Here is a 24901-nt window from a genome sequence, read left to right as displayed (position 1 = left end):
TGAGCAAGTATATGGAGGACAGCTTAATGGGAAGTTTAAAAATGTGCTCACCCAATGATAGTTTGATTGAGAGTATCTAACTCCTGTGAGCTTATTGCAATAATTTTGAGGGGTGTATTTACCATCTGTAACTGAGATTGTAGCAGGAATTTAATTTTTTGAGAAAAGTGAACAAGAATGCATTATTCATTTTCAGGGAATCATGAAGATACCATTTATGCAACAATTGAGTTACAATGGCTGTAGACCTAGGAGTGATGTTTTGTTTTTGTTTACAATATGTACTGGCCTATGCAATTGAATAACTCTAGGTAGAGAGTTGGGTGGGTCAGGTAGGCCATTGATATGTGAAAATTAAAAAAAAGAGCCCAGTACAGAATCTCGAGGTACATTGTGTTTTTTCTCAATGGGGAGAGACACATAGTTCCACCTTGAAACAGTACAATATACGGATGCCATTAAGTCAGAATAGATTCACTGAGCTGTATTAGGAATCTTTCTAAAGTCAGAACGCCCAATTTTTACAAAAAAGCTGATGAGTAGCCTTTCTTAAAAAAGTATAAAAATAAGTCCAAGGTTTCTGTTTTATTACCTTAATCTGATAATATTTTATTTGAAAAGTGGCTATCGGTAGAGCTGTTCCGAACCTGTAGGAAGTGGTTTATGACAAGTAGGAATTAAGGTATAATTTGAGTTCATCTTCTAAAACGTTTCCAAAGATTTTTCCGTTGAAGAAAATGTTGCCGACAATAATTTAATTCATCTTCGTTATTAAGGCTATTTTTAGTGATAGACAGGGGACCACTGATACTCATATTAACGCAGCCATCTAAGATGCACGACCATTCTGCTGCACTATACTTGATGAATTCCCGAGCTGACATAATGCATAGTTTTTCCTGAATTTTGGAATTGTTTTTAAGTGACCAACTTAAAATAAAAAGGAGGTGAAAGGATATACAAGAAGCAATGGGCCCCTACCATTGTCTGCACCCCTCATCTCCTCTTAAATTCTTGGCTTTAAAGCTTTTATTGTACATTTATCTCGCAAATATGCACTTTTTCCATTCAATGAAATCTATTGATGAGATGCACCAATACATATTTAGTAAAAAATCTTTAATTAGTGGATGCTACTCGTACAACATTAAAAAATCAACTCCTGGTCTCAAATTTAGTTAACTTTTAAGTTTCGTTTCAAATATTCACTACCCATGTGTCTTATGAGTAGTGTTAGAGGATTTGGGTATCCGCTGTAGGGAAACTGTATATACAATTGCAATAAATTGTACATGCAGTGGATGTACTTCAGCTGCGTAGCTAACCAAATACCTTAGAACTTTAACACCTTAGCTTAACCAGATTTCTCATAAGCAAGAATTTCAATGAAAACAAGAAATTACTCCCGTAAGAGGTTTTAAATTTCCACAAAATTCACATGAATGATAGAAGTGACGAAATCTAGGGCTTATTTACAAAAAATATGTTCTAATAATAATAACGACAACTCCAAAGACAATCTGTTGATGTAACGTGATCACTCTTCTCCATCTGAAATTGACCCTACAACAATTCTTTAGATGCAATTCAGGCATGAACTTAACGTCGTGGAAAATACTTCTATATTACATATCGGGAAAGAATATACTTCGTATCTTGGTTGTTTTAACCCAAAATGATATGCCGGCAAAAATACGACTTGAGGTAAGGAAGTTTATCAGATTACCATTTTTACTGTCTATTCGCCACTTCAAATCCCCTTATCGACATAAAAATTAATTTCGCGTCTTAAATAACATTTGTAAACAATAGTCTTTTCTTCCCCATATGGGCAGGACTTGCATGATCTCAGCATCCCAGAATTGACTCATATGAGCCAATAGGAATCTTCTTTACAGGTTTTTCTCGCCCAATAGCAAATTGATAAACATCCCACCTAAAAAGTAGGCGCGCAAATACAAGCGCCATCTTGAATGTTTGTAGCTTGTCAAGAAACGAGTTGTCGGCGACTTGGGGAATTGTGAGTTATATACATGAAGTTTTTGATCCAGGTCATTTTTATCAATAAACAGAAAATCGTCTACAGCCAGGGTATGATGGTGTGACCAGCATGCCTAGACACCCATATGTGAGGTATGTTGTTTCCCATGTATATTGAAATGCATGCACATATGACTATCTATTGTTACCCTTCTACGTTGTGAATACCATATATCGTGTGATCTTTCGTTCAGATCAAAGAAGCGATATTCTCAGGCTTCTCTTTTTGATTATTTTACCTCTGAGACATTCATTGCTTGTCGAACTAAGTGTCATCTTAATGTTTACATTATAGCCCTCAGTACGCTTATGCTATATTCATAAACTTTTGGGTCTGGTGTTTACATTTCATTCGTAATCCTTTTGGGACATGATGTTGTTGGGTGTTTGATGCCAAAATAGTTTTGGTGTACTTGGGAGCAAATACGGTTTTCACCCATGTTATGATCTCCCCAGTTTTACTGTAATAAATAACTAATCAGAGGCTTAGAGGTAAGGACATAGCTAACAGTCAACCAGTGTCATCTTGTGATCTCTAGGAAATAATTTATTTTCCGAGAGAATTCGAAAGTTCGGTGAAAAAATGTGATTATTATACTACGGTTGTATACATGGTTGATGGTTTCTTGCGTTTTCGTTTGTGGTAGTGGATGGCTAGGAGACCCTCTTGACAGTGCTTCACCAAATAGGTCATGCCGGGTATTTTATCACATGACATCTTCATATTCGGCTTAGTTGCTATAGAACATTCTGAAATGTTTTGAAACTGCAGTTGAAACAATTTAAATACACTAGCCTCATCATTTTTCTGTCGGAATCACGCTGCTATATATTTATAGATTTGATCTCACACGAAGTTTATTGACACTTTTAGTGTCTATAATATTAGGATTACCATCGATAACTTTCTCCGGAAGAAATTTGATAATACCATCCATTAGGTTTTAATTTACATATCAATGAAGACCTATTCTTTGTGTGAGAACAATGCCTCTTACCATTAACATTTGATTTCGCACGTGAATATAAGTTAGGTTTTATTTCTTAAATTGATGAAATTGTTTTGCATTTTGGGGAAATGTTTACGATAGATATAGTATGTTGGAGCCAATCCTCGATGTAGTTCAGTTACACGAGCGGGTAAGTTTTTGTGTCTTGTGTATATACTATATTTTTTGAAAACGTGCCTCATATGTGCTATTGATAACTTGTAATATTATATATGTATTTATTGATCAGACATTTCAAATCGCGGAGAGTTCGGTTGTTAAATACATTTTGTTCTTGAAGGTAGAGCGCGTAGAACATTAATTTTTGATACGACCGGCAGAAAGGAATGGTAAGCAGTATGTAACTGTACGATGGTCAATTTGTTATGTAGTAGCTCAACCAATGAGCCCGGAATTTTAATAATTGTTGGTGTCCCTTTGCCCTCTTGCTTTCGTTTGTTGACGTGGAAGGCAATTAATAATTGAAAGACTCCATATTATCAAATTTTGTGAAGTGAAATTTGAACCGGTATTCTTTACTGCATACAACATCGGTTGAAGTGATCGGTATAGATTTCAGACACATTCATTACTGGTTGGATCATCATTAACCTTGAATTTATATCATCTTGGATTGTTGATGAACGAATGCAATTAGAAAGCGTCTTCTTTGTCAAATTTTCGATCTAGAAGCCTTTGTCATTGTAACTTTATATTCGCCTGTAATGATTAATTTTGCCGGAGAAATGTTCCCAATTTCCATAAATTTTAAGCCATTCGCTCTAAATTTTTGATTGACCTTAATTTTTGAAGGTTCGCATCCTGCTTTGTGTGAATGTTGTATTGTGATGTGAAGAATACGATCCAATTAAGAACTGCGAAATATCTGAGGTAATTGGGCATTGAATTTCCGGTTGAGGATTGCCGATGCCGAACACAAGAATTGCATCTGGTAACACTACTGTTTTTTTAAAAAGAATATTTAACCAGAAGGAATCATTCCATTCATTTACCATTCTTTAATTTGAATTTTACGTTAGAAATTTTCAGCAACAAGTTTTAAATTTAATATTTCAAAATAGGATTGGATATTTGAAAATATATATTTTGGTTATCGGTAGTCTGGTGTTCAATCACCCTCCCTGGCTTACACCTTAGTTGTGGCTCGCAGGGTCGTACGTAAAGTTAAAAAAATTATTCTCTTCGTGCCAGATTTTTAAGATGACTGATAGAGATAGAAATAAGTATTTTTCTGCTCCGCGTTTACAATTTGCATTACTTAACCGTTTTTTAATTTTTAGTGTATGAGCCTTTAGACATTGAATATATATATATACATATTTGAATATTCTATAGTTTTTGCTCGTTTACATCCACGGCCAAATAATACGTTGTCCGTGCAAAATTAAGTGTGTGTGGCAGGGGGGTGGTTCCATTCCGGGCGCTCAACGCATATTTAGCGGAACTAGTACGTGCATGAGCTTGTATGTGTATGGGTATTATAAGTGCAGTTCACACCAGGAAGTTTACGGTCGAGACCGTTTAACAGCTTTATTTCCCAGCTTCCCCAACTACTCTGAGCCAGTGTGAACCTGTCTGACACCCCGGCCACGTCACCGCCTTAAACGTGTAAGATGCACCTGGCATCCTCTGGACCAAATTGCATCCTCCGAATGACATTCTCTCATGGAATGACTTGTGCAAGAGAGAGTCAACTGATACAAAATCTGGCGGATTATTCACTCGGCCAAACTAGCCCAAGTTTTTAATATCTCATTAAAACACCTTGCTAGGCATTATTGTGGTTGTCAGGTCGCTGTTGTTTCAATTTATTGGTTGTATGTTCCGCGGAGTCTTTTATTGCATGGCGAATTTGAGTTTTAGTCTAAACCAGCCAGGAAAGTAAAGTCAGGGGGATCGGGATGGCTAGCGTGTATTGACTTCCCACTGAAAGGGACCGGGCTCGAATCCTGGAGATGACAGATATTTTTCAGTGGTGCTTGAGGTGCATTGTGGAGAGCATTTTGAGTCGAGTTCGCCGTCTTTCGGATGGGACGTAAAATTGCTGGCTCCTTTCGCTAAAAGTAAGCTATTATCGACATCGGGTATCTCTCCGCCATTCCTCCTTTCCCATCCATCCTTAATGGCGCAAATGTCCTTAGATGTTGTTAGCCTCACCCAAAACCACCATTACCAGTTAACTCAAAAATACCTCAGGTCCCTTAGATCCCCTTTCACACCCAAACTTCCGCAGTGGTGTGTGTGGCAGGGAGTGCTAGGTCATGGGACAGAAGCTCCGGGGCTAAGCGCGAAAGCTGTCATTCTCCAAATAACTTCCTTCAGAGATGGCTAGACACACTGAAATTTTCATTGCATTACTATAGTAGGAATCTGTAGTCTTTTTAATTTTATCCCAATTGCTCCCCAGGTAATATGATGCAAGTTAATGATACAAGAGTTAAGCGACTACACTCGTACAATCTGAAAATTAACTTTTATTTTGTTCTGATACGTAATACAAAACAATTTAAGTCAATAATTAAAAATGATTTCGTTGTGGGTATGCGTGAGGGTATCGCGCCTACCATGTGCTCGCCCCACCTGCTGTTAAAACTTTTCTCTTAATGGGTTGGTCTATGTACATTTGCATGGTATTTTGCAAGATATCGTCCGGGCGTTCAGCAGGGAGTGATTCCTTATCAGAAGTACCCTAATAATTATGTTGCCATAGTGATTGGTAAAAATGGGGAAGCTCTTAAATTTAAAGGATGAATTTGAATTAATATTCACAAATAGCTTAAGGTGCGCTACACTTAAAGCGTTGCTCTGCGAACTGCCACTGCCCTGCTTCTGTGTGTATCTGCGTACTATTATTTCAATAAATAATATATTACTAATGAATATATTTGGCTTCTTTACTTAGTTGATGACTCGGATATTAGTAGCATAATCAGGAAATGATGGATTAGCAATACCTTTTATTCATTTGGATCTCATTAGTTTAACAGTTCTCTTAAACAGCGTGGTAGGCTGTTGTTAGGTTTCTTTTTTTGTCGCAGTGATCGCGCAATTCCTCCGGTGGCGGGTGACCACCTTGTCACGTGCTTGCGTGGTGGCTTTTTGAATAAAACGTAGGTCAATGTTCACGGGAAATATATTCCCAGTCTCAAAGTATTGGGGAGTGCACTTCTTTTGTTTAATGATTCTCGTCTATTTTTGCTTGTGACGGATCTTTGCCCCAGAGTAAGGAGTCCTGTCCCTAGGAACCCTCCTTGCTGCCCGCAGGCACTTTTCAATTGATATCCCATTCGGGGGGTCCCGACGCACTCATTCCTTCGTCGGTCTCCTTCCCTATCTTCGTTCTCCCCCTACCCCTATTCGGTTTCTTCCCCCTCTCTTTCACTCTGGCCTTACGCCCTTCCTTGCCCCACCACCACACAGTGAGCCGGCTGTGTGAGACACCTGGCGTCTCTCTCTCTCACACACCGGCCTTCTCTCTTCTTCTCCGTCCTCCGATCCTTCCTTCTTCCTCTTAGCACGTGGGGAACTCGTCCTCTCGCTGTCCGTCTCCCTTCCGCTCTCTGATCGCTTTTATACCCTTTACCGGAATAAGAGGCGCCTGCGTACATGGTTATAGCGACCCTCGGCAGGTCGCTTAAAAAAAATGTGCTCTTTAGCCTGCTGTGTCTAAAATATCCTTTGGTATTCAATTGTTTCAGGCTTAACTTTGTGGAAGTTCATGTTCATTAAATGAAGAACACAATGTATTTTTCCACCGAAAATAAAGAACAGTGAGAATATGCGTTGTATTCTTCATTCAATGAGTATCCTATAGTACTGCTCGAACCATAGATCATATTGATTAAATTCACTGACGTTGTTTGCGTTCGATTTTAATTGATATTGTAATTTGCGTTGCTGCAGGGGAGTATTCTGGGTGATTCCAGACAAAGTTATGCTTTGCAGGGGTTTTATATGTTATCAAAGGTATAGGCCGACGTATAGCAAGATGGCTGAGGGTACTTATACGAGGGGAATACTAATTCGAACAGAATGGCATGCCGCATATTGGTAGTTCATGAATTGCCCTTATGGACGGTCACCTTATAACCAGCCTGCCACTCGCCTTTTGGTTGGAAAAAAGGCTTGTGGTAGGCGTGGAAGTAGTAAGTGTGGAATTGCTCATTCACCGGATCGTAATGGTCTCCGTTAAGCTTTTAGCAAACCGCACATTCAAAAAAATGTTCGCTGTAATCAGAGAACTAATGGTGTTTTTAATCCAAGAAATTTAGCATTACTGATCTGTGGGAGCGTTGAACCCTTGGTATAGTCGTTCATCAATTTCGAGGTATTCGCTTTGATATTATCAGTCGTAGGAATTGAAATACTTTGACAAGGTGATTAGATTGATAAAATTACCTCGTTCGAATTTCAGTTTTTGTAAACCTTTACGTCTGCATCTTGATTCTGCTAGACGCCACGAGGGTGTGTGGCGGGGGGAGGAGGTCTGTAATATTTTACTGCTTTCATTTTCACGTGTACATCTACGTCATACAAAAGACCGGTTTAAGAATTTAACAGTTCGTATTGGCACACGGACTCTCCCGACGCCCCCGTCTTTTCCCCCGATTGAAACTGGCGATCATCCCAGTTTTTCGGGAACTCATCGCCCTGTTTCCCACCCCACCTTCAATCGCCTGGGAACACTTACTCCAGTGGCTCTTGCATCTGCTCTTTTTCCTCCCCTCCCCTTCTCACCCTTCCTCTGACTCCCCCTCCCCACACCCTGTCCCTCCGGCCTCACCGCACTACTTCCGCCCTGTTCTCACCGGCCGACGGACCCCCCTAGTTCCTCTTGCCTCGGTGATACCACCGCATGCCCCGGTGTGACTCTTCTTACGGTGTTCCAAGGAATCTGTGATCATTGTGGCGTCCTGTGATAGTAATTGTGCCCAGGTGCCGGTGTGCACCGAACCTTTACCTTGGAGCTGGCCCCATAACATGGAGGTCCCTGGGATGTGCTGTGGCTCCTACGGTTTTGTTCCAGGGAACGGAGAGGCGTAAGTTCAAAATTGGTTCTTGTTATTCGTCCGTTGCGTCCTAAAATGTCGGAGCGTATTTCGCGGATCGATTATTAATCTTGCGCCTATTTCAATGCACGATATGTTTTGCTGTTTGGTGGAGCAATCAGTCATTTCATCCCAGACGACTGCGAGACCATTTTCGAACACGCGGATTGACTTCGCCGATCGGTTTTTCCCCCCAGGATAAACGGGAGACCCACGTTTTTGGATCCTTCATCCTGTCTGTGCTACGAACTCCCCCGTAAATTTGAGCTTCTATATATTTACTTGTGTTGATCTGTTTTTCCCCTTAAGTTTCGGAGTTTGATTCTTATCGCGGCATTCCTAATTTCGTCGATCATTTGCGAATCTCGTTCAAAAGCCATAATCACGTTTTGTGTCTTGGTGCTGTCGTCGTTATGGACGGAATGAGGTATCATGCAACATGTGCATTCATTCCGCCAGGGCATTACATTGTAAATTGTTAATGCCCACCACTGTACCAGAGGCGTTAGCGTTGGATGAAGGAGAATTTACTTAACTTTCTAATTTTTATTGCACTAATGGCGTAAGGCGTACTTTTTTCTTTGCATTCTCGGGGTAGTATGTAAGAATTTGAAAGGAAGCTTCTACACGGAGTAAGCCTATTGGTTTCTTCGTTTCTTAGTTATTACAGTCAAGCGTTCTTTAGTGCCGTCTCTTTGTTCGTTATCATTTGAGGGCGATCATGTTTTTTTACTGTGTATCTTCCTAAGTGCTCATGTGATAAGAATGTTGTTTTATCATACTCATCTCCCAGGAAAAAAATATTCATGTCGAGTTGATTTTAGGAGAAAAAGTCTTCGGTTTTGGTTCATGTAATTTCAATGCATGACTTCCCATAGCAAGAAAAATTAGTCTGAGAAATAAATGGTTTGGAGAGGAGTGTTTTGATGAAAGTCATTCGCCATTTTATCATCCTTGCGGTTTACTTAAATTACTGATTGATTTGATGCATTTACCTGTACACAGTACTTTGCTAGCCGCCTTGAGGTCATGTGGCGGGGAATTTTATAGCACCAACAATGCATACACGAAACGAACTCATGAAATATTAGTCCATGCGTTCGCTCGAAAATGCGTTAGTTCATATACAAAAACACTCGTGCACATGCAAACATACATGCCCGAATGCATAATGCAAAAATTTTTGTTTGACTAATTTATTAAGTTGGTATTTAAGTTGATTTCGTATATTTGTGAAAGCGTTTTCTTTAACTCTCTCTCACAAAGAGGAAAGTTTATTGAAATCCATGTTAGTGTAATTTGATATCGTTTATCATTTCTGATATTGTTATTTGGTGGAAACATTTTCCCCTCGTCTAACGAATGCAATATTTCTTATTGTATTTTATATCTTGTAAAGTATAATTTCTTCTTGTCCGCCAGTCGAATTTTGGGAGGAAGTTCATCGCGGGTATTCTTTGTGAATTTCGTGAGTGCATACAAGCGGCGATTGTGAATTTATTTGATAAACTCGTAAGACTTGCTCTTTTCCAATTTATGAATATGTGACCGTGCTTAATGTTCCCATAGTATATTTGGAAAAGATTATGTTGGTTGTACAGTTTTGAGTGTAACAAAGTGGATATGGATACGAACGAGGACGTTTATGATAGGTTTAATTCTTCTACCCTTTAAATCTGGCTTCCGTATCTATGAGGTTGCTATGAAATAGGTTGCCCTAGAACAGTTCATGTGATGGAGTGTACTGCATGCCCTTAATCGTATTTTTAGCTTCGTTCTCCATCCTCGAAATGCCGCCTTCCCAACTTCCCGTTTGTTGGGATATCATGATGATAATACGAGTTCATGGTGACATTTGACCTAATGTAAGATATGAACAGTTAAATGCCGTCGTATCTCATGGGATTGAGATTAGTTTTATTGACACTTACTTATACGGCTGTGTTTTTTTTGTTCTTTCTTCTCGTCGTGGATCAAAATCCAGGGGCCAATTTTTTTGAGTCATATATTTTTTAAGTATCAATTGCATCATCCACTTCGCAGCTTGGTGTCATCTCAAAAGAGGCAATTTATTGGCTTGGATTTTGAACTTTTACCGACTTAATGTCATGGATTTGCCCCAGAGAAGACAGTGGAAACAAAAAGATTACATCTGCGGATTAATTCTTAGGAAAAAACAGCATGTTTAATGCAGAGGGATAGTTTCAAGTCGTATTGCAGCGGTTTGCGAGACAACATTGGGGAGGGAAATGATGCCGAACCGATCGGTATCTTTTCTCTCCCACAATTTGTGAGGACAACAGGAAAATGAAGCTGGTTGAGCTTCCCGAACTCTGTTAATCACTAATCATTTTACGCCGCTGTGGCTGTAGTTTTTCATGTTGTTGATTTTGCATGTGAGATTGATCCTATTTACAGGTGGTGACCCTACACCTCCCGCCACACGCCCTTGTGGCGGCTTGCGGGGTATTATGTAGATCAACGATTGCTGTAATGACTGGTGATCTAATACCCCTTCCACGCCCGCCACTTCCACCCTCTTGCATGATAAGATTAAGGATATAATAATACAATTGTATATTTTGAGGATATGTCAGTTGTTTTCTGGATATGACGATACACGAAGTAATGTGCGAAAAGCTCTGGGGATATCAATCAGGTTTGGGAGTTTGTATGCGAAAGCTGACTATCGTTTTCTTCAAGGTGAAGTGTGATTTCGTTCCACCAGCCATTATAAAGCGCCGCTGTCCACCATAAGGGCGTGTGACCGGGGCAGGGGGTGTTAGGGCAACACAGAAAATGACATTTCGCCTAATTTGTACCACCACAGTACATGTAAAGTATGAATAAGCACTTTTCCACGAAATAAAACTTAATTGTACAATCAAGTATTTATTTTGTGGAAAAGTACTATATCCTTACTTTATTACAAGTATTATGATTGGATGGAAACCATTTTTTTGGATAAACACTAGTTTGGTCAACGTGATGTGTAGATATAACTGCAATGAATCCGAAAATTAGACTTCTGAAATGATAAATATATTGGCAAGTCAAAGTAGGGGTGAGAAGTTCAGATCGGATAAAATATGCCTGGTATTGTTCCTAATGAAAGTGCATGCCCTTCTCTTGCCTTGCTCTGCGTATTATTTTAATAAGCCTGGAGAGGGCTGCTAAAATCTAAGTAGCGTCATGGGTTTTAATTATTAGGCCATCATCCAATGGTAATATTAATAACCATTATTCAATGATTATTAGTATAGTAATGGTTTTTGCATTTACTAAACCTTCCAACGGTGAGGCTGCAAATTTGGGGGCGGAACAAATTTTTGTTTGGCATTTGCCAGTGATGTGGTGGGAAAGTGAAATATTAGGCTGTACTAAAATTTGTCGTGAGGGTACTTCATTTGCCACAAGAATAAGAGTTAGAGCTTTTTAAACTGTGGATTTGTTTGCACTTCTCATGCGTTATTTAGTACAACTCCCCGTCCGCGTTCTACGATCTTATGGAGAAACCAATCATCAAAGACTTCTTTCTGATTAAATCGTGTGGTCCATATCTTTTATGAAAATTACATCACTTTATGAGGCAAACGTTGTTTCAATAATACCCAATGAACCGTCATTGTTTAAATGTGCAAACAAATTGATATTATCCCCAGTCTATTTGTTTCGGCCGTAAAAATTGTATCAAGACTGTTGAAATCTTCGCAGTGTTCCCGTGTTTTCCTATTCAGGTGCTGTTCTCTTTGACATTTTCAAATGGAATCTGATGAAATAAAATAATTTATCTCTCAGGTTTTGATAATTTAATGACTATCCAATCATCCATTTTGAAGAAATAGTCAAAACTTCCGATGAATTTCCGGAATTATAATTCGAACGCGACTGAGGGCATATCAGGATTGGCTGATTCCAGTGTCCCCGCCTTCAATCCTTGTCTCGCAATTACTCGGCGCGAGCAAAATTGTAGTGCTAATTAAAATTTTGCTTAATTTTTCATTGTGCAAGCATTTAAATGAACCTTTTTATCCGGGAATTTGTTCTTGATCGCCCCCAGTATAGTTTGCGCCCTGAAACTCGTACTTAATAATAGCAGTCGACCGATTTCAGCGTTTGCTTGCCATTCGTGGGGATGCTCTTTATCATGCCAGTGCATCATCAAAGATCATACTGATTACAGGTTTGTGTGGCCGTGAGTCAACTCTCGGGGAAATGCATATCTCACGCCTTGGGTCCTGTGGACGTCGGCAGCTGATTCTTTCCTCCCCTTCGCTCTTCTCCCTTCCTCCGCCGTTCTCTCCCTCCCTGTAGGACGTGGTGGAGATGGAAGGCATTGTGTTCCTTCGCGTACCTCGATCCCCGTATCCGCTGCCTCCCAAGAAGTCCACGCAGTCTCACAGGCGGCGTTGGCCGGTCAGGCAAGGTGGGGCGGGTAAGGTTTGCCAAGCCCACTCCACCTTGTTCCCTCCTCATCCCCCCAATCCCTCTCCGTCCCGTGTTCTTAACTCTCGTGGGAAAAGCTCGCCCAATGGAAAAAGGCTCTTTAGGGTTTCCCTCCGTCCCCTTCTCATGGCCTCACCCCACTGGTTTTTATAAAGGGACCAAAACCCTCCCCTGGTGTCGCTAACCTCCACCCTCCCCTCTTTTACCCCCTTCCTCTTTGGTCCCCTTCAACCACATGCTGTTCAATCCACTGTCTCTTTACGCGTTCCGACCCCGGGGTTGGAGTGACGGGGGGTATTGGCGACCCTGATACATGGTGATGCCCGTGTGCCCCTTGGTTTTAAGGATCGGTCGGTGGAACAACTGGGTTATCGAGGTATGACCCCTGTCTGCTGCACCTCGTTTCTGATTCGGCATTTGTGATTTGGAAACCTGTCACGGGGTGAAATTCATTATAGGATAGAATTTTGGGACGCTAATTTTTTCGTAAGGATGTTTTCCGAAGTGAGCTCTTTTTTTTCCTCAACATCTTACCCTCCAAGACGTCACGTGAGAGAGTGGCAGGTGTTGTCAAGAGTAATTGTTGTTTGAAATATTCCTCTCTGGTACTATTGTATTTTTTTTTAAACTTAAGGAGAGAAAATGATGCCTTATATCAATAGGTGCTACGGTCAATTTTCCTTAACTTATAACTGTGGCCCTGCCTACCAGTGTGATGCGGGGGTAAAATTATTCCTTCGAAGCGATCGATACAAGCGAACATTTTTCCCTTGCACAATTCGGGACCACAACTTTAGAAAACGAGGCAGTTTATTTGAGTACCTTTTATCATTGTTCAATCAGACTGATGACCTAGCACTCTCACCACTCGCCTTCTTGCCCTTTTTATGATAAGATTTACAGAAGATATTAGGGAATCCCTGATGGGAGTTGGTGCGTAGGGGGGGGGTAATTAGGAGTTAAATGTGTTTTTATATTTTTGCAGTGGTTGAGGATAAATATGATGTGAATATGGCAGGGTTTATTTCAGCTTGGATGGCATCAACTTTTTCGAACCTAGAAATATCGCGGATGTTGGTCAGTCGGATTGAAATTTTGCTTAGTGATCTTCCAGCTGAAAATTCACGTAATTATAACCATGTATTCCAAATTGTATATTTTTGTCGCATTTTCTGTTGTTTGTTGGTGTAGAAATTAAACTTTCTTATATGTTCTTGTTGCGCTGAAGTCTAGTGAAGTGGTTCACCTTACAATATGGGATGACATGAACAGAGGTCGAATAAGATATCAGCGATTATGGGAAATCAGCCAATGAGTCGCGTGTTAGGTGTGGGAAACCAGAGCTCTCATCATGCGCTCTTCTCCCTAATTCCTCGAGTTATATTCCAGGTGAACGATTCTAAGTACAAATTAAATAGGTGGAACTTTGTCACCTCTGGAGAATCGGTAAGGAGCGTATGGGTTTATCTGCAAAGTAATAACACGGGTAGGTAAGGCCTATTGTTTAACGAAACAGTTTTGGTTAAATTCATGTTCTCCAAACTCGTTTTCACTTAATTATGCCATGTTATTTTTCACGTTCTCCAAATGTGTTTTTATTTAATTATGCCGTGTCATATTGCCATCTCTCATAGAGTGACCTTTTTTGCGCACAGCCTGATTATGGATTTTGTGAGCATACTGAGTGTGGGAGTAAGCGTGGATTTCGAATTGATGGCGCGAAACGCATGGAAGGGATTCTTAGATTGGACGAATACTGCAATTCGCTCTGTCTGTGATATGAAGATGACCCGCGCGGTAACAATGTCTCGATCGCTTGTGCTTTCTTTCGTCTTTCCGGAGTTCCTTTTAGAAGTCAGTCCAGTTAGTTGTCTGGCTGTAATTCCAACACTGACATCACATTTGGGCTTCGTAAACGAAATACACGAAATTATATGGGGTACCATGGCTACCCCAATCGCCCGTTGGCATTGTTCAGTATTTAGCTAATTTAATTTTGAATGCAAAAATAAATTTACGTAACGAAGAAAGGTTAAAAAGATCAGTAAGCTTACAAATTGTCACCATCTCTTGGCAATCGACGTCATAGGATATCGAGTGCAAGGTGTATCGCCAAAAACCTTTGCCAGTGGCTGTCAGGGCATCGTGTAGATGTTTTTAAGTGCAGTTTCGTGGAGTTTAACCTTCTGAGCTAGAGGGCAACCCGTGCCGGAATTTATCCGATTCGGCAGTCCACCGGCCTTGTGATCCTCCGGCCTCCATAACCTTGTCGGGTGGATTGGTTTTTAAGAATTTTTTTGCGCTCATTTATTTTAGTAGTGCGATATTACATTTACATTTTACACATTGTACATTTTTTTATTCAAGTCTACATTTTGATATTATAATATGCCACTCCCATAATTCTTCCAAGTTATTCATTTTAAGTTTCAGTCGTTTCCCTAGGAACAGGTGAGGCACGGGGGATATACCCATGTCCCAAAAAGGTTGCCCGTTTCCATCTGCCGCTCCCCATTTTTTTGTAATGTTATCAAGCGAGGGGTCAAGAATAAGGTATCTGTAAATTTTCTCTCAGCTACGTGACAGGATTGTTATGTTTGCATTGTAATCATGGGTCTTGGATTAATTCCGTCGTTTACTTGGCCGTTATTTATGAGTTCAGAACCACAGATTCCGTATGTGCTTTTTTAAAAATCACTTTTGCCCTATTAGTGCGTTTACTCTTTGCGCTGCCCTCCCACTAGTCTTTGAGATTTGAGGTCCAAGCACGTACGACAGTTTCATTTCACCTTTGAAAAACAGAAAGTTCTCGCCTAGTTTTAGTTTAAGTACAAGTCACCGAAGAGTGAGTTGCATGATGAGGATCTACACCAGATATGCACTATTTTCCATTTACATTACCGATTAGTGACCATTCGACAGGATATGTGATGAAGAGTACTACAAATAGCATCTTTAACAACATAGTTAAGTATGCTAAACAGTTCTTAATTTCTGGTCACTATACTATTCATTCGGGAAGTTGATTGCTTTGTAACATTATTAAGAGTGCTGTCTTCATGTAGCGGATTTAAGTTCGCGTAAAAATGCCTCCAATGTACATTGCCTATCCTGATTTCTCTTTCTAGACCTCGACAACAACCGTAGCGATTCATAATCGTACGCGGAAAATGACATTTTAAAATAGTCACTCGACCTATCTCTATGATTTTATATTTTTGGCCAGCCTGGTGATGGGGTTTGCAATATAATATATTAAGATAAGTATTCCGTGAGAGGGTAGAGATGATGGTTAGTTGAAAATGCCATATGCCACATGTGCAATAGGTAATCAGAATAACTGCAAACTATGGCGCGAAGTGAACAACTTTTGGAATGATAATTAACCTTAAGTGGGATCATTATTTTAACAAACCCTTATTTTGTTGTTTTCATACCATCACTAATTTCCATAATTTAAAATTAACCTATTAATTGGTAACGGACGTTTTAGCCGCAATTCCTTTAGATGCCGCATGCCTCTGTGGCACCCTCATTTCCACTTGCAGCGTACAATGGAAATGTGTGCCTCAAATTTTCGCATCTTATAACATTATGCAGCAGATATAACTTATATCTTTACCTACCATCCGTCTTCTAAGTTGTTCCAACATCATTCTCCCAATTCAGAGTTTAGAATTGTATCATATATTTTTGCAAAACTAACTGGTCTCCCCTGCGCATATTCTAAATTGGATATGGAAGCGCTCTCATTAGAATCCCATTTACGAGCAGAATTCTAGGTGCGGTCTAAAAAGTAAAGAATAATTGCGCCCTCTCACTTAATCACATATCCTTATAATAAAGTCTAACTTTCTGCTGTCTTGTTAACACATTTCCCGTGTAGTGTTTACCGATCGGAATTGATTGATTTGTGTTAAGTACTAACCGTCATGTGTCGAAACAGAGATCTGAATATATCGATACGTAAGACCACTACGCGTAGTCCCGCCCATTCCTGCTCGTTTAATTCCGTAAGACCGAGGGGTGCTATAGTATCCCTGGACCCACAACGCTGTATCCGAACTTTCTCACCCCGTTGTCTCTTCGTAGGCATGGGACGACGCCCTTTCCATTGAAATTGTTCCGCCGCCTGAAAGCTATCCCCCTCAAGAATAATTCATCGGTGATTACGGGTGACTGACTTCACTCACTATTCTATTTGGTGAGAATTCGCCTCCGGTCCGCATTTTCCTCGGGGAATACGCAATCGTTCAGAGAAATGCTCCCGGAAGACCGTGTGAATACGGCTTCTTGGAATAAAATCGGTAGATTCCCATACGCACGAAAAGTTGCAATTTAAACGATTAACTATTTTTAATCAAGCAATGCATTCGTATTCAGCACCTTGGAATGTTAACCGTGGAATTGAACAAATGTACAGTTATGAAACTTTTGAAAGACTATGAGAGAAACAAAACAAAGCAAAAGGTAAAGGCGCTCGAAGTATTCATCTCGGAACAGGTGAAATAGTCAACCGCTTAATTTACATCATAAATTTAATTGAGCGCACAAATCAGGGTAACGTGCGAGCCAGCCTTAAAATAGGTTTCATCAGACGGGTTGTTGGAAAATTAATGAAATAGTAAAATAGAGGTGTTACTTCTCTTTAGTTCAATCATATTTGTGTTCGTGTGAAGGGTATCCTGTAGGACATAGGATGGTAGCCCACAGTGGGGAAATCAAGGGGTGAGAGGGAATGAACTCCTAAATCCACGTGATTACCTTCAAGCCACTGGCGAGGTGTGTGGCAGGGATGCATCCGCACTATGCATGATTAGTGTGCGAAGATTTGTACTCACTTGGCTTACATGAAGAGGTGTTAGTTACAAAATAATGTTTCCTATAAGTAAATGGGGAATTCATGATGAAGAAACTATCGACATTAGTTGAGGAACCATGAAGAAACTAATAAACAAACGTTCGATTATTATATATTCCTCATGTATTAAGCAAGACAAGAAAATAAGCATCGTCATGTGTAGATGTAATGCCATTTTTTTTATCTAATTTTGGTCACGGCTATTTCTCCTATTTCTTTTGGGAAAACATCTCAAACTTCTCCGTATCGCAGTCTCTGATCATGAATGTACGAGTATGATCTTGTCTTCCGTATTAATTTTAATATGTGCATGTTTGTGTATGAGGCTGGCGCCCTAACACCCTTGCGGCAGTAACAGATGATCCACTTGAAATTCCTTTGTAGATTTCAAGCTCCTGGGGGTGACAAATGGTTAACAAAGGGCGGCGGAAGAAATCAGTAAGAGTCGGGAACGAGAATCTAATAAATAAATGTTCGCACTGAATTAGTATCGTTGCCGTAATTGAGGAATGGAAGGGAGTCAGACCACGCTACTCTGCGGGACACCAGGGGCTAATAATCGATTCAGCGACTTGTGAAAGTTTTAGCATGATGCGTTCATGTTCATAAGAAGGCAGGATTGCATTATTTGATGTAGGCTGATTTCCGTACTGCTGATAATTTGCTTAAATAGTGTTCACTACGATTTTCCGTGGCTGCTCTGTATTCATGGACAATGACCTGGTTACTTGAATCACGACCGTTAAGGAATTTCGAAAGAACAATCTTATTCTCCGAAGCAACCGTATGTTTGTGGAAAGTGTGTGCACCTGGACCACGCCGTGCTAATTAAGTCACACGGAACTCAAGGAGGTACTTTTTAGCGTACTCAAATGGAGTGACACATTCCCGATGAACGGCTAGTTTGACGAGAGTAAAAGGTTTGCCTGGTTTGTTCGTTTGTCAGTTCACCGCGTGGACCGATTTCACGCCAGATGTTTTGAAAATTATCTTGGCTCTGTAGATAACTATCGATGCTACGAATAATGTTGTTGACTTGTTCGGTAGCATAGTGGATATTTGTTAATGTCCAGAACTCCTGAAAAACAACGGACCCTTATTTTATCAAGTATAATTAATTTTGCAATAAATACACTCATAGTTGATAATTTTTGAATCGTGGATTAGGCAACATAAGGATCTTTCATGTGAAGAAATGAAATGTGTGGAGTTTTAGGTGATATTTCGGTTGTATTTGAATAAGCATACTATATAGTTAAATGCTAGCAATAGCTCAAATAGTAATTGATATTTTCTTTGCCCTTTTGATATATTATACGAGGGTCATCCGGAAAGTAGTACCCGTTCGTGCCGCATGAAGTGCTGACGACGCGAGTAGCCGCTGGACGAGGTCAGATAGCTTCAGTGGCTTGTCTGCCTTCTCTGAGCCAAGTTGCGTGACGCTAGCATTGCCTGTGTTGTTTCTGTGATTGTTTACAATGTTTAAAAAAATTGAGAACGCCGCCAGTTGTGAAGTGAGGGCAGTGATTAAATTCCTCAATGCAAGAAACGTTCGCCCATGTGATATTCATCGCCAATTAAAGGAGGTGTATGGAGACAATGTAATGGACGAGTCGTCTGTTCGGCGGTGGTGTCGCAACTTCAACATGGGGAGGGGGAACACACACGACGATGAGCGTTCGGGGAGACCGTCTGTCATTACAGACCAACTGGTGAGCTCAGTTGACGAATTCGTGAGGAACGATCGGCGCGTCACAATTGATGACATCTGTGAGCATTTTCCCAATGTTTCTCGAACAATTGTTCATGAAATTGTTAAACACCATCTGCATTATGCAAAAATTTGTGCAAGATGGGTCCCTCGCGTATCTCAATGAGCTGGCGGCGAAGGACTATGCAGCAGGAATACAGAAACTTGTCACACGTTATGACAAATGCCTTAATTTGCTTGGAGATTATGTTGAGAAGTAGTTTAAAGTATCCTCTTTCAAATAAAATTTTTTATGTTTGTTAATATTTACTTTTGTCTTTTTATTTCACGAACGGGTACTACTTTCCGGATGACCCTCGTAATTTATTCGGTCATACTTCTGCATCAACTTAACATGTGCATGTATAGCATCATTAAGAGATTTCCGGAAGTCAAAATATCGCAGAAAATGCACCCTGTGCGGTTGATATTTTTTCATTCTGATCTTCGATCCTAAATTTTCATAGTTTTTTATAACGCTAGGGAAAATTTTAGATGCTTGGAATTAAGGGTTCGGAGTTCGTTTAACATGATTTTCGAAGCCTATGAATGCTTTCCGGTTTAAATTAATGCTTAACAGTGGAACTTGAATGTTTTAACTGTACGTAGTTGACGCTCATCATCGCGAATTTGACGGTTGTAATTTTTCAATTTCTTATTCGATGGACATTTTGTGTAACTACTAGTCTTTTATGTGTGGCACATGAAAGCGCAGCTCTTAACATGTGCATGCCAAGTGTGGATGCACCCGCTGCCACACACCTTCTGGATATCCTTTTTGGCATACTGCCGAATAAGTGTTGATGCTGGTGAGAGCTTCAAAGGTGACAGCAATGTGTAATGAATAGTAGTTGTTATGGACCGCTCAGGACCTCCTGCTAAACGGTAGACTACCCATGGTGCGGAATGAACGCATGCTTAACTGTTTACACGGTGCCTCAGCCGATGTTCCCATGGAAGATACACGCAGGACAAGGAAGAAGAGGTGTCATGATAAGCCGGGTGATATGTATAACTCCGCGAAAGAAGAAGCACGAAGCCGCGGGAGAGACTAAAGCTTTTTTTCCCTCGGGAGTGAATCACGGAGGGAGGGACGAGGCGTTACGCCATCCGCGCTATCTCGTGCATAATAAGCGATGACACCGATCTCCACACCTCGAAAAAAAACTTAAACACGCGCCAGCCGCACGATACTACATGCCGAAAGGTAAACGCAGCACATTCTTTGCCGCAGGCGACTATATTTTTTCCTCTAGAGGGAGACGTTTGGTAAACATTGAAATTCCTGTACTACTGGAAAACCTGCATCCTGCATCATTTAACGTAGTGTAATATTTTCATCACGTCATGTGGAATTTCTTATTGAGTATCTTGGAGCCCTTAGCATTACTGCGGTTTCTTTTTGCCCCTGATCATGTGTTTTGCGGGTGGCATGAGTTTATCCTATATTAAGGGAATAGGGGGAATGCTTTCTTCCCAATTATCTTACTTTTATTTCATTGTGCTGCATACTAGCAACCCCTCTCGCATGCGTCGAAATTGGTTCTCTTAGATTCTGTAGTACATGTAACTATGATGATAATGACTTCCATTTCTTGAATTATTTATTTTGGTGATTAACATTTAAGCGCCACTTACTTGCATACATGGTGTGGAATCATCTATCACACATCCTGGGTTTGGATTTCATGGTGGAATTTATGGGTAAGTGAAGCTTCGAAGTGGGGATATTGAGGAAATTGCATTGTTTGGACTTGAGATTTTCCAAATGCGGATTGTCTCCCGGATTCTGTACCCGGCATCCTTTGGGGAGAACTCTCCTCACCCAAGCACCAAGATTTTAGTTTGTTTAATCCTTATTTTCGAGCATGACACCTGTCGGTGTTTTCTCTTGATTGAACCAGTTGGATCATATTTTTGAATTGTAACTGATGTACTGCCAATTTTAATATTTTCCTAAGTAAATTATTTGTTGAGTATAAACCTCATCTTGAAGATCACAAATTCTTCGCGAAATTGATCCGTATTTACTTTCTCCTCACCGTACAGTCTTTGTTTATTGGCTAATTCTTGTTTCAACAGGTGACTAACCTAATTAATTTCTTTTAGTCTTGTTTATCTACATAGTTTTTCAATTTGTTAGGTATCAGAAGCTTTTATGACTACCAGCTTTTTAATCACTCGCCATTAATTGCAGCCCTTCCCGTGCATGCGTAGCGGGTGACGTAACAACCCCTGCCACTCGTCCTTGCCACGGATTGCGGGGTAGATGCATATAGACTCCCACTACGGGATGTTTGATATAAAGGTTTCATATAAAATAACGGCCATTTTTCTTCTTGTCGGAGGCAGATAAGGTTATTCGGCTTTGAGGAAAACAAATTCCATTATTAATATCCATTGCACTGCTAAAGTCGTGTGATTGTTTAATGCGTATCTTATGGGAAATTTTAAGGTATTCATTCTTCAGCAACATTCCTCGAGATCTCGTTATGTGTGTGTAGCGTGGAAGTTTCTTATATCTTCGTAAGCACCGCCACTCACCGAGAGAAGTGTCGGCTAACCGTTTCTCCCTAGTTCAATTTTGATCCTTAGGAGTCAACGGAACGAAGCAGTGCATCCGGTCCTTCCGTCTTATTCTTATGTGTTGCTCATCAGGGGCCTTTCCTCGGGGGATGGCAAGAAAGTGGTCGGGAGAAAAGGCCAAACTGAAGTTGATGGGACTGGAGTGGGGGCTTATAATTAAGCGGCGGTGAGGAGGAGGTACCTCCTGTAAATTTTTTTGAGTTTCTTTCCCTTCCGTCCTTCCGACGTGCGTCATCTTGGTACGTGCCCCGATTGTCGCTGACACAAGGGGGCACCTTCTCCTTGCCTTCTCTTGTGGAACGGCGCGTGTCTCCTCTTTATTTGAAGGCGATTAAGTTCATCTTTTTTGGCGTCTATGTCCAACGTCTTCCCTTGGTCTCCACCTGCGGGTCGCCGTTCTGCCCCGTGAACCCGCATTGGGGGGCTGGGGGTGCTGCTTCTGGTCGCTCGTGCAAGTCGCACTCCTGGCCTCCCTCGCGGTCTTTTCCTAGGAGTGTGCCGATTTCGTCGTGTGCGTCGCCTTATTTTTTTGCCCCCGTCGAAAGTTTCCTACCGTACTTCCTTACTCACCCTCGATGAGTTCCGCTGACTGATAATAGGAATTGCGTTTCGGCCCCTTTCCTCCCAAATCAGAAGTATATCCTGTCAAAAGTGATTTATCCTGCGGCCTCGAAATTACCAAATGGGTTCACGTTTAGATAGCGGGACGTTTTCTGAGACCTCTGGCATCCTGGAGACTTAAATGTATGCATTTCCGTCTCTCCTCCATAATACACGGATGAGTAACGATCATGTGGCAGTATAAGTTAGGAATTAGGTAGTGTTCGGTTAGAATTGGAGGAATCATGTGTAGAGTCGACAGAGTTAAGATGCCAGTTCGTTTGCAAACAATAGTAATAATAATAAAAATATACGGGTTCAAAATATCTACAAATGATCGCACTAGGGAATAACATTTTTTTAATTTTAAGTAGCCTGTTATATTGTCATTATTTTATCTAGCCTTTATTTCATTGTTCTAATTGCTACTATGAGCTCGTCTCGCATGCATTGAAAAGTATTTCTCGCTCGATCCTTGGCATCGCGCGATTAGCAGTCAACTGGTTCATTCCTTGTGAAGTCATATAGTAGACATTAACACAGAACAGGTGGTACAGCGCGGATGTTAGAAAACCCTACAACATCGAAGGCCATGTTATATGAAAAATATTAGAGATATCTTCAGCGACAGAAGGCATGGGCTCAGTTATCAATTGAGGATGTCTAGGGCGAATGCCATGAAGGAATTCCGGAAAGCGCTAAGAGAGGTCAAAATAATAGTTAAGGAGAAAATTTGAAATAGAATCTGGAAGCAGAATCCTTACCTTACTGCAATGAATAAAAAAGAATCGTGAAGAAATACAAGCTGTTCAAGGAATAACTTTCTCCAGGCACGTATCAAGTGAGGGTCATGACCTCTTTCTTGCGGTGTAGTTTTAGCTTTAATTAAAGTCCAAATTAATATTAATAATATGCCTGACACTACTTTTATATCCTGTTGTCACTCGATTATGAAATTATCTACTGCTGAGTGCGTTCAGGTCTCTAAATTAGTACGCTTATTAAATAAAAATAGATGGAAATATTATTATGAAAACAGTTATAATTAATGTTCTGAAAATTTAGCTTATCAATTTTGTGTTTCAAAACAGTTTATAAAATTATTTTTGTTCCTTTTTGAAAATGTAAGGGTTCATTGTAGTGTGGGTTGTCAGGTATTCTTTAGTTAGGAGAAGTAAAGAGTATTGTTCGTGACCATCCAAAACTGCTTTAAAATTTAGAATACCAATATTAATAATTATGGAATTGCCTCCCCCTAAAGGTTATTGGATTCGCCTCTGGCTCGTTCCTGAGACATTGTGGTCATGTTAGAGCTTGTGATAGGTACCTAATAATAATTTTGACGCTTTTCCTTGCGTGGAGTGAAGGTATGAAGGTATAACCCAAAACTGAACCATAATGAGCGGAATATAAGACTCAGTCGTAGAAGCGAGTTCCAAGCTGCCAGATTAGCGTACAGTATAATTTACATCTTCATGGTACCATTCGAGTCACCGCTAGGGTGCTTGGCAGGGGTGATTCCACACCATCTCTTACGCGTTATACTTGTACATTAGGGTTGAATATTGCTTAAATGTTAATGACTCCCGGTAATTTTATGTGAGTCAAATCATGGAAGTAACTTAGGGTACTTTACATGCACTCGTATATCAAAGTTAAAATGCTCCTTTACGCGTGCTTCACAAGCCGCAAGTAAGAATAATAATTAAATAAGAACCTTCATTGTCCTTAATGTGTAATATGCATTTCAAAATTATTTATCCTTTCTCTCCTCTCGTTCTACCATCCACGTGTGCACAAATTCGTTGAAACTTGCCCTATCTCACTTCTCACTCTTGCCCTATTCCGGTGCCTGTTTGATTGGCGCTTTTGTGTTACATTGAAAACAAGTTCTCGTCTCTCCCATCGTCCTCTCATGGCCACCCGAGATTATCCTCGTCAAATCGTCAACCCTCCCGTCCTTTGAAAATCACTAAAATTGTCTGCGAGAGTCTCCGAGGAGGGTGGCTGTACCTCTCTCTTCTACAGACCCTAAAGTCTCAGGTGAATGAGTTGAATTTCGCCGTGTGAGCCGATCCAAGCCTGAATTAAGTAGGGACGCGGAGAAATATTGGTGTGTTGCATCAGTTCGCGATGGGGGGGATGATCGAAGACGCCTCCCACGTATCTCTTCAGCCCTCCCATCACGCAGTCTCCCCTCATTGTCAAACCTTCCCGTCCATGATCACCGACGGCCCTCACCCAAATCCGCAGCCAATCGCGTCCATTCCCACCCTACCCTTCAGCCCCCCCTCTCCATTCCATTCTCCCGAAGCGTTCATCCCCCCTGCCTTAGCCACCCGCTCCATCTGCAACCCATGTTCTCATACCACTCCCCATCTTCATCCCTTACCCATCCCCTCATCGCCACATGTTCTTTGTGTGACCAACCCCTCCCCATCTCCACGGTCCCCTCGGTTCATTATGCAGATTTCCTTCTCCTCAGCGTCCCTTCTCTTACCGTTCACCTCTCCCGTGTCCTTTTCTCATGTATCCTCCGTGCCCCCGAACTCTTCTCCTT

General features: G+C 40.8%; 1 protein-coding gene across 1 annotated transcript in view; it reads left to right on the top strand.

Annotated features, from left to right (window-relative positions):
- The first annotated feature begins 2056 nt into the window (after positions 1-2056).
- Positions 2057-24901, top strand: part of LOC139698311 (myb-related protein A-like) — a 51495-nt gene continuing 28650 nt past the window's right edge. The window contains exon 1 of the mRNA XM_071597203.1: positions 2057-2133. Coding sequence (XP_071453304.1) covers positions 2111-2133 — 23 coding nt within the window. The 5' untranslated portion in view covers positions 2057-2110. The remainder of the gene's footprint in view (positions 2134-24901) is intronic.

This window comes from Hetaerina americana, unplaced genomic scaffold (genome assembly GCF_022747635.1).
Source record: "Hetaerina americana unplaced genomic scaffold, ioHetAmer1.1.p SCAF_10, whole genome shotgun sequence".
Classification (NCBI taxonomy): domain Eukaryota; kingdom Metazoa; phylum Arthropoda; class Insecta; order Odonata; family Calopterygidae; genus Hetaerina; species Hetaerina americana.
The sequence above is the reverse complement of the archived record's forward strand: the minus strand, read 5'-3'. Positions and strand labels throughout refer to the sequence as shown.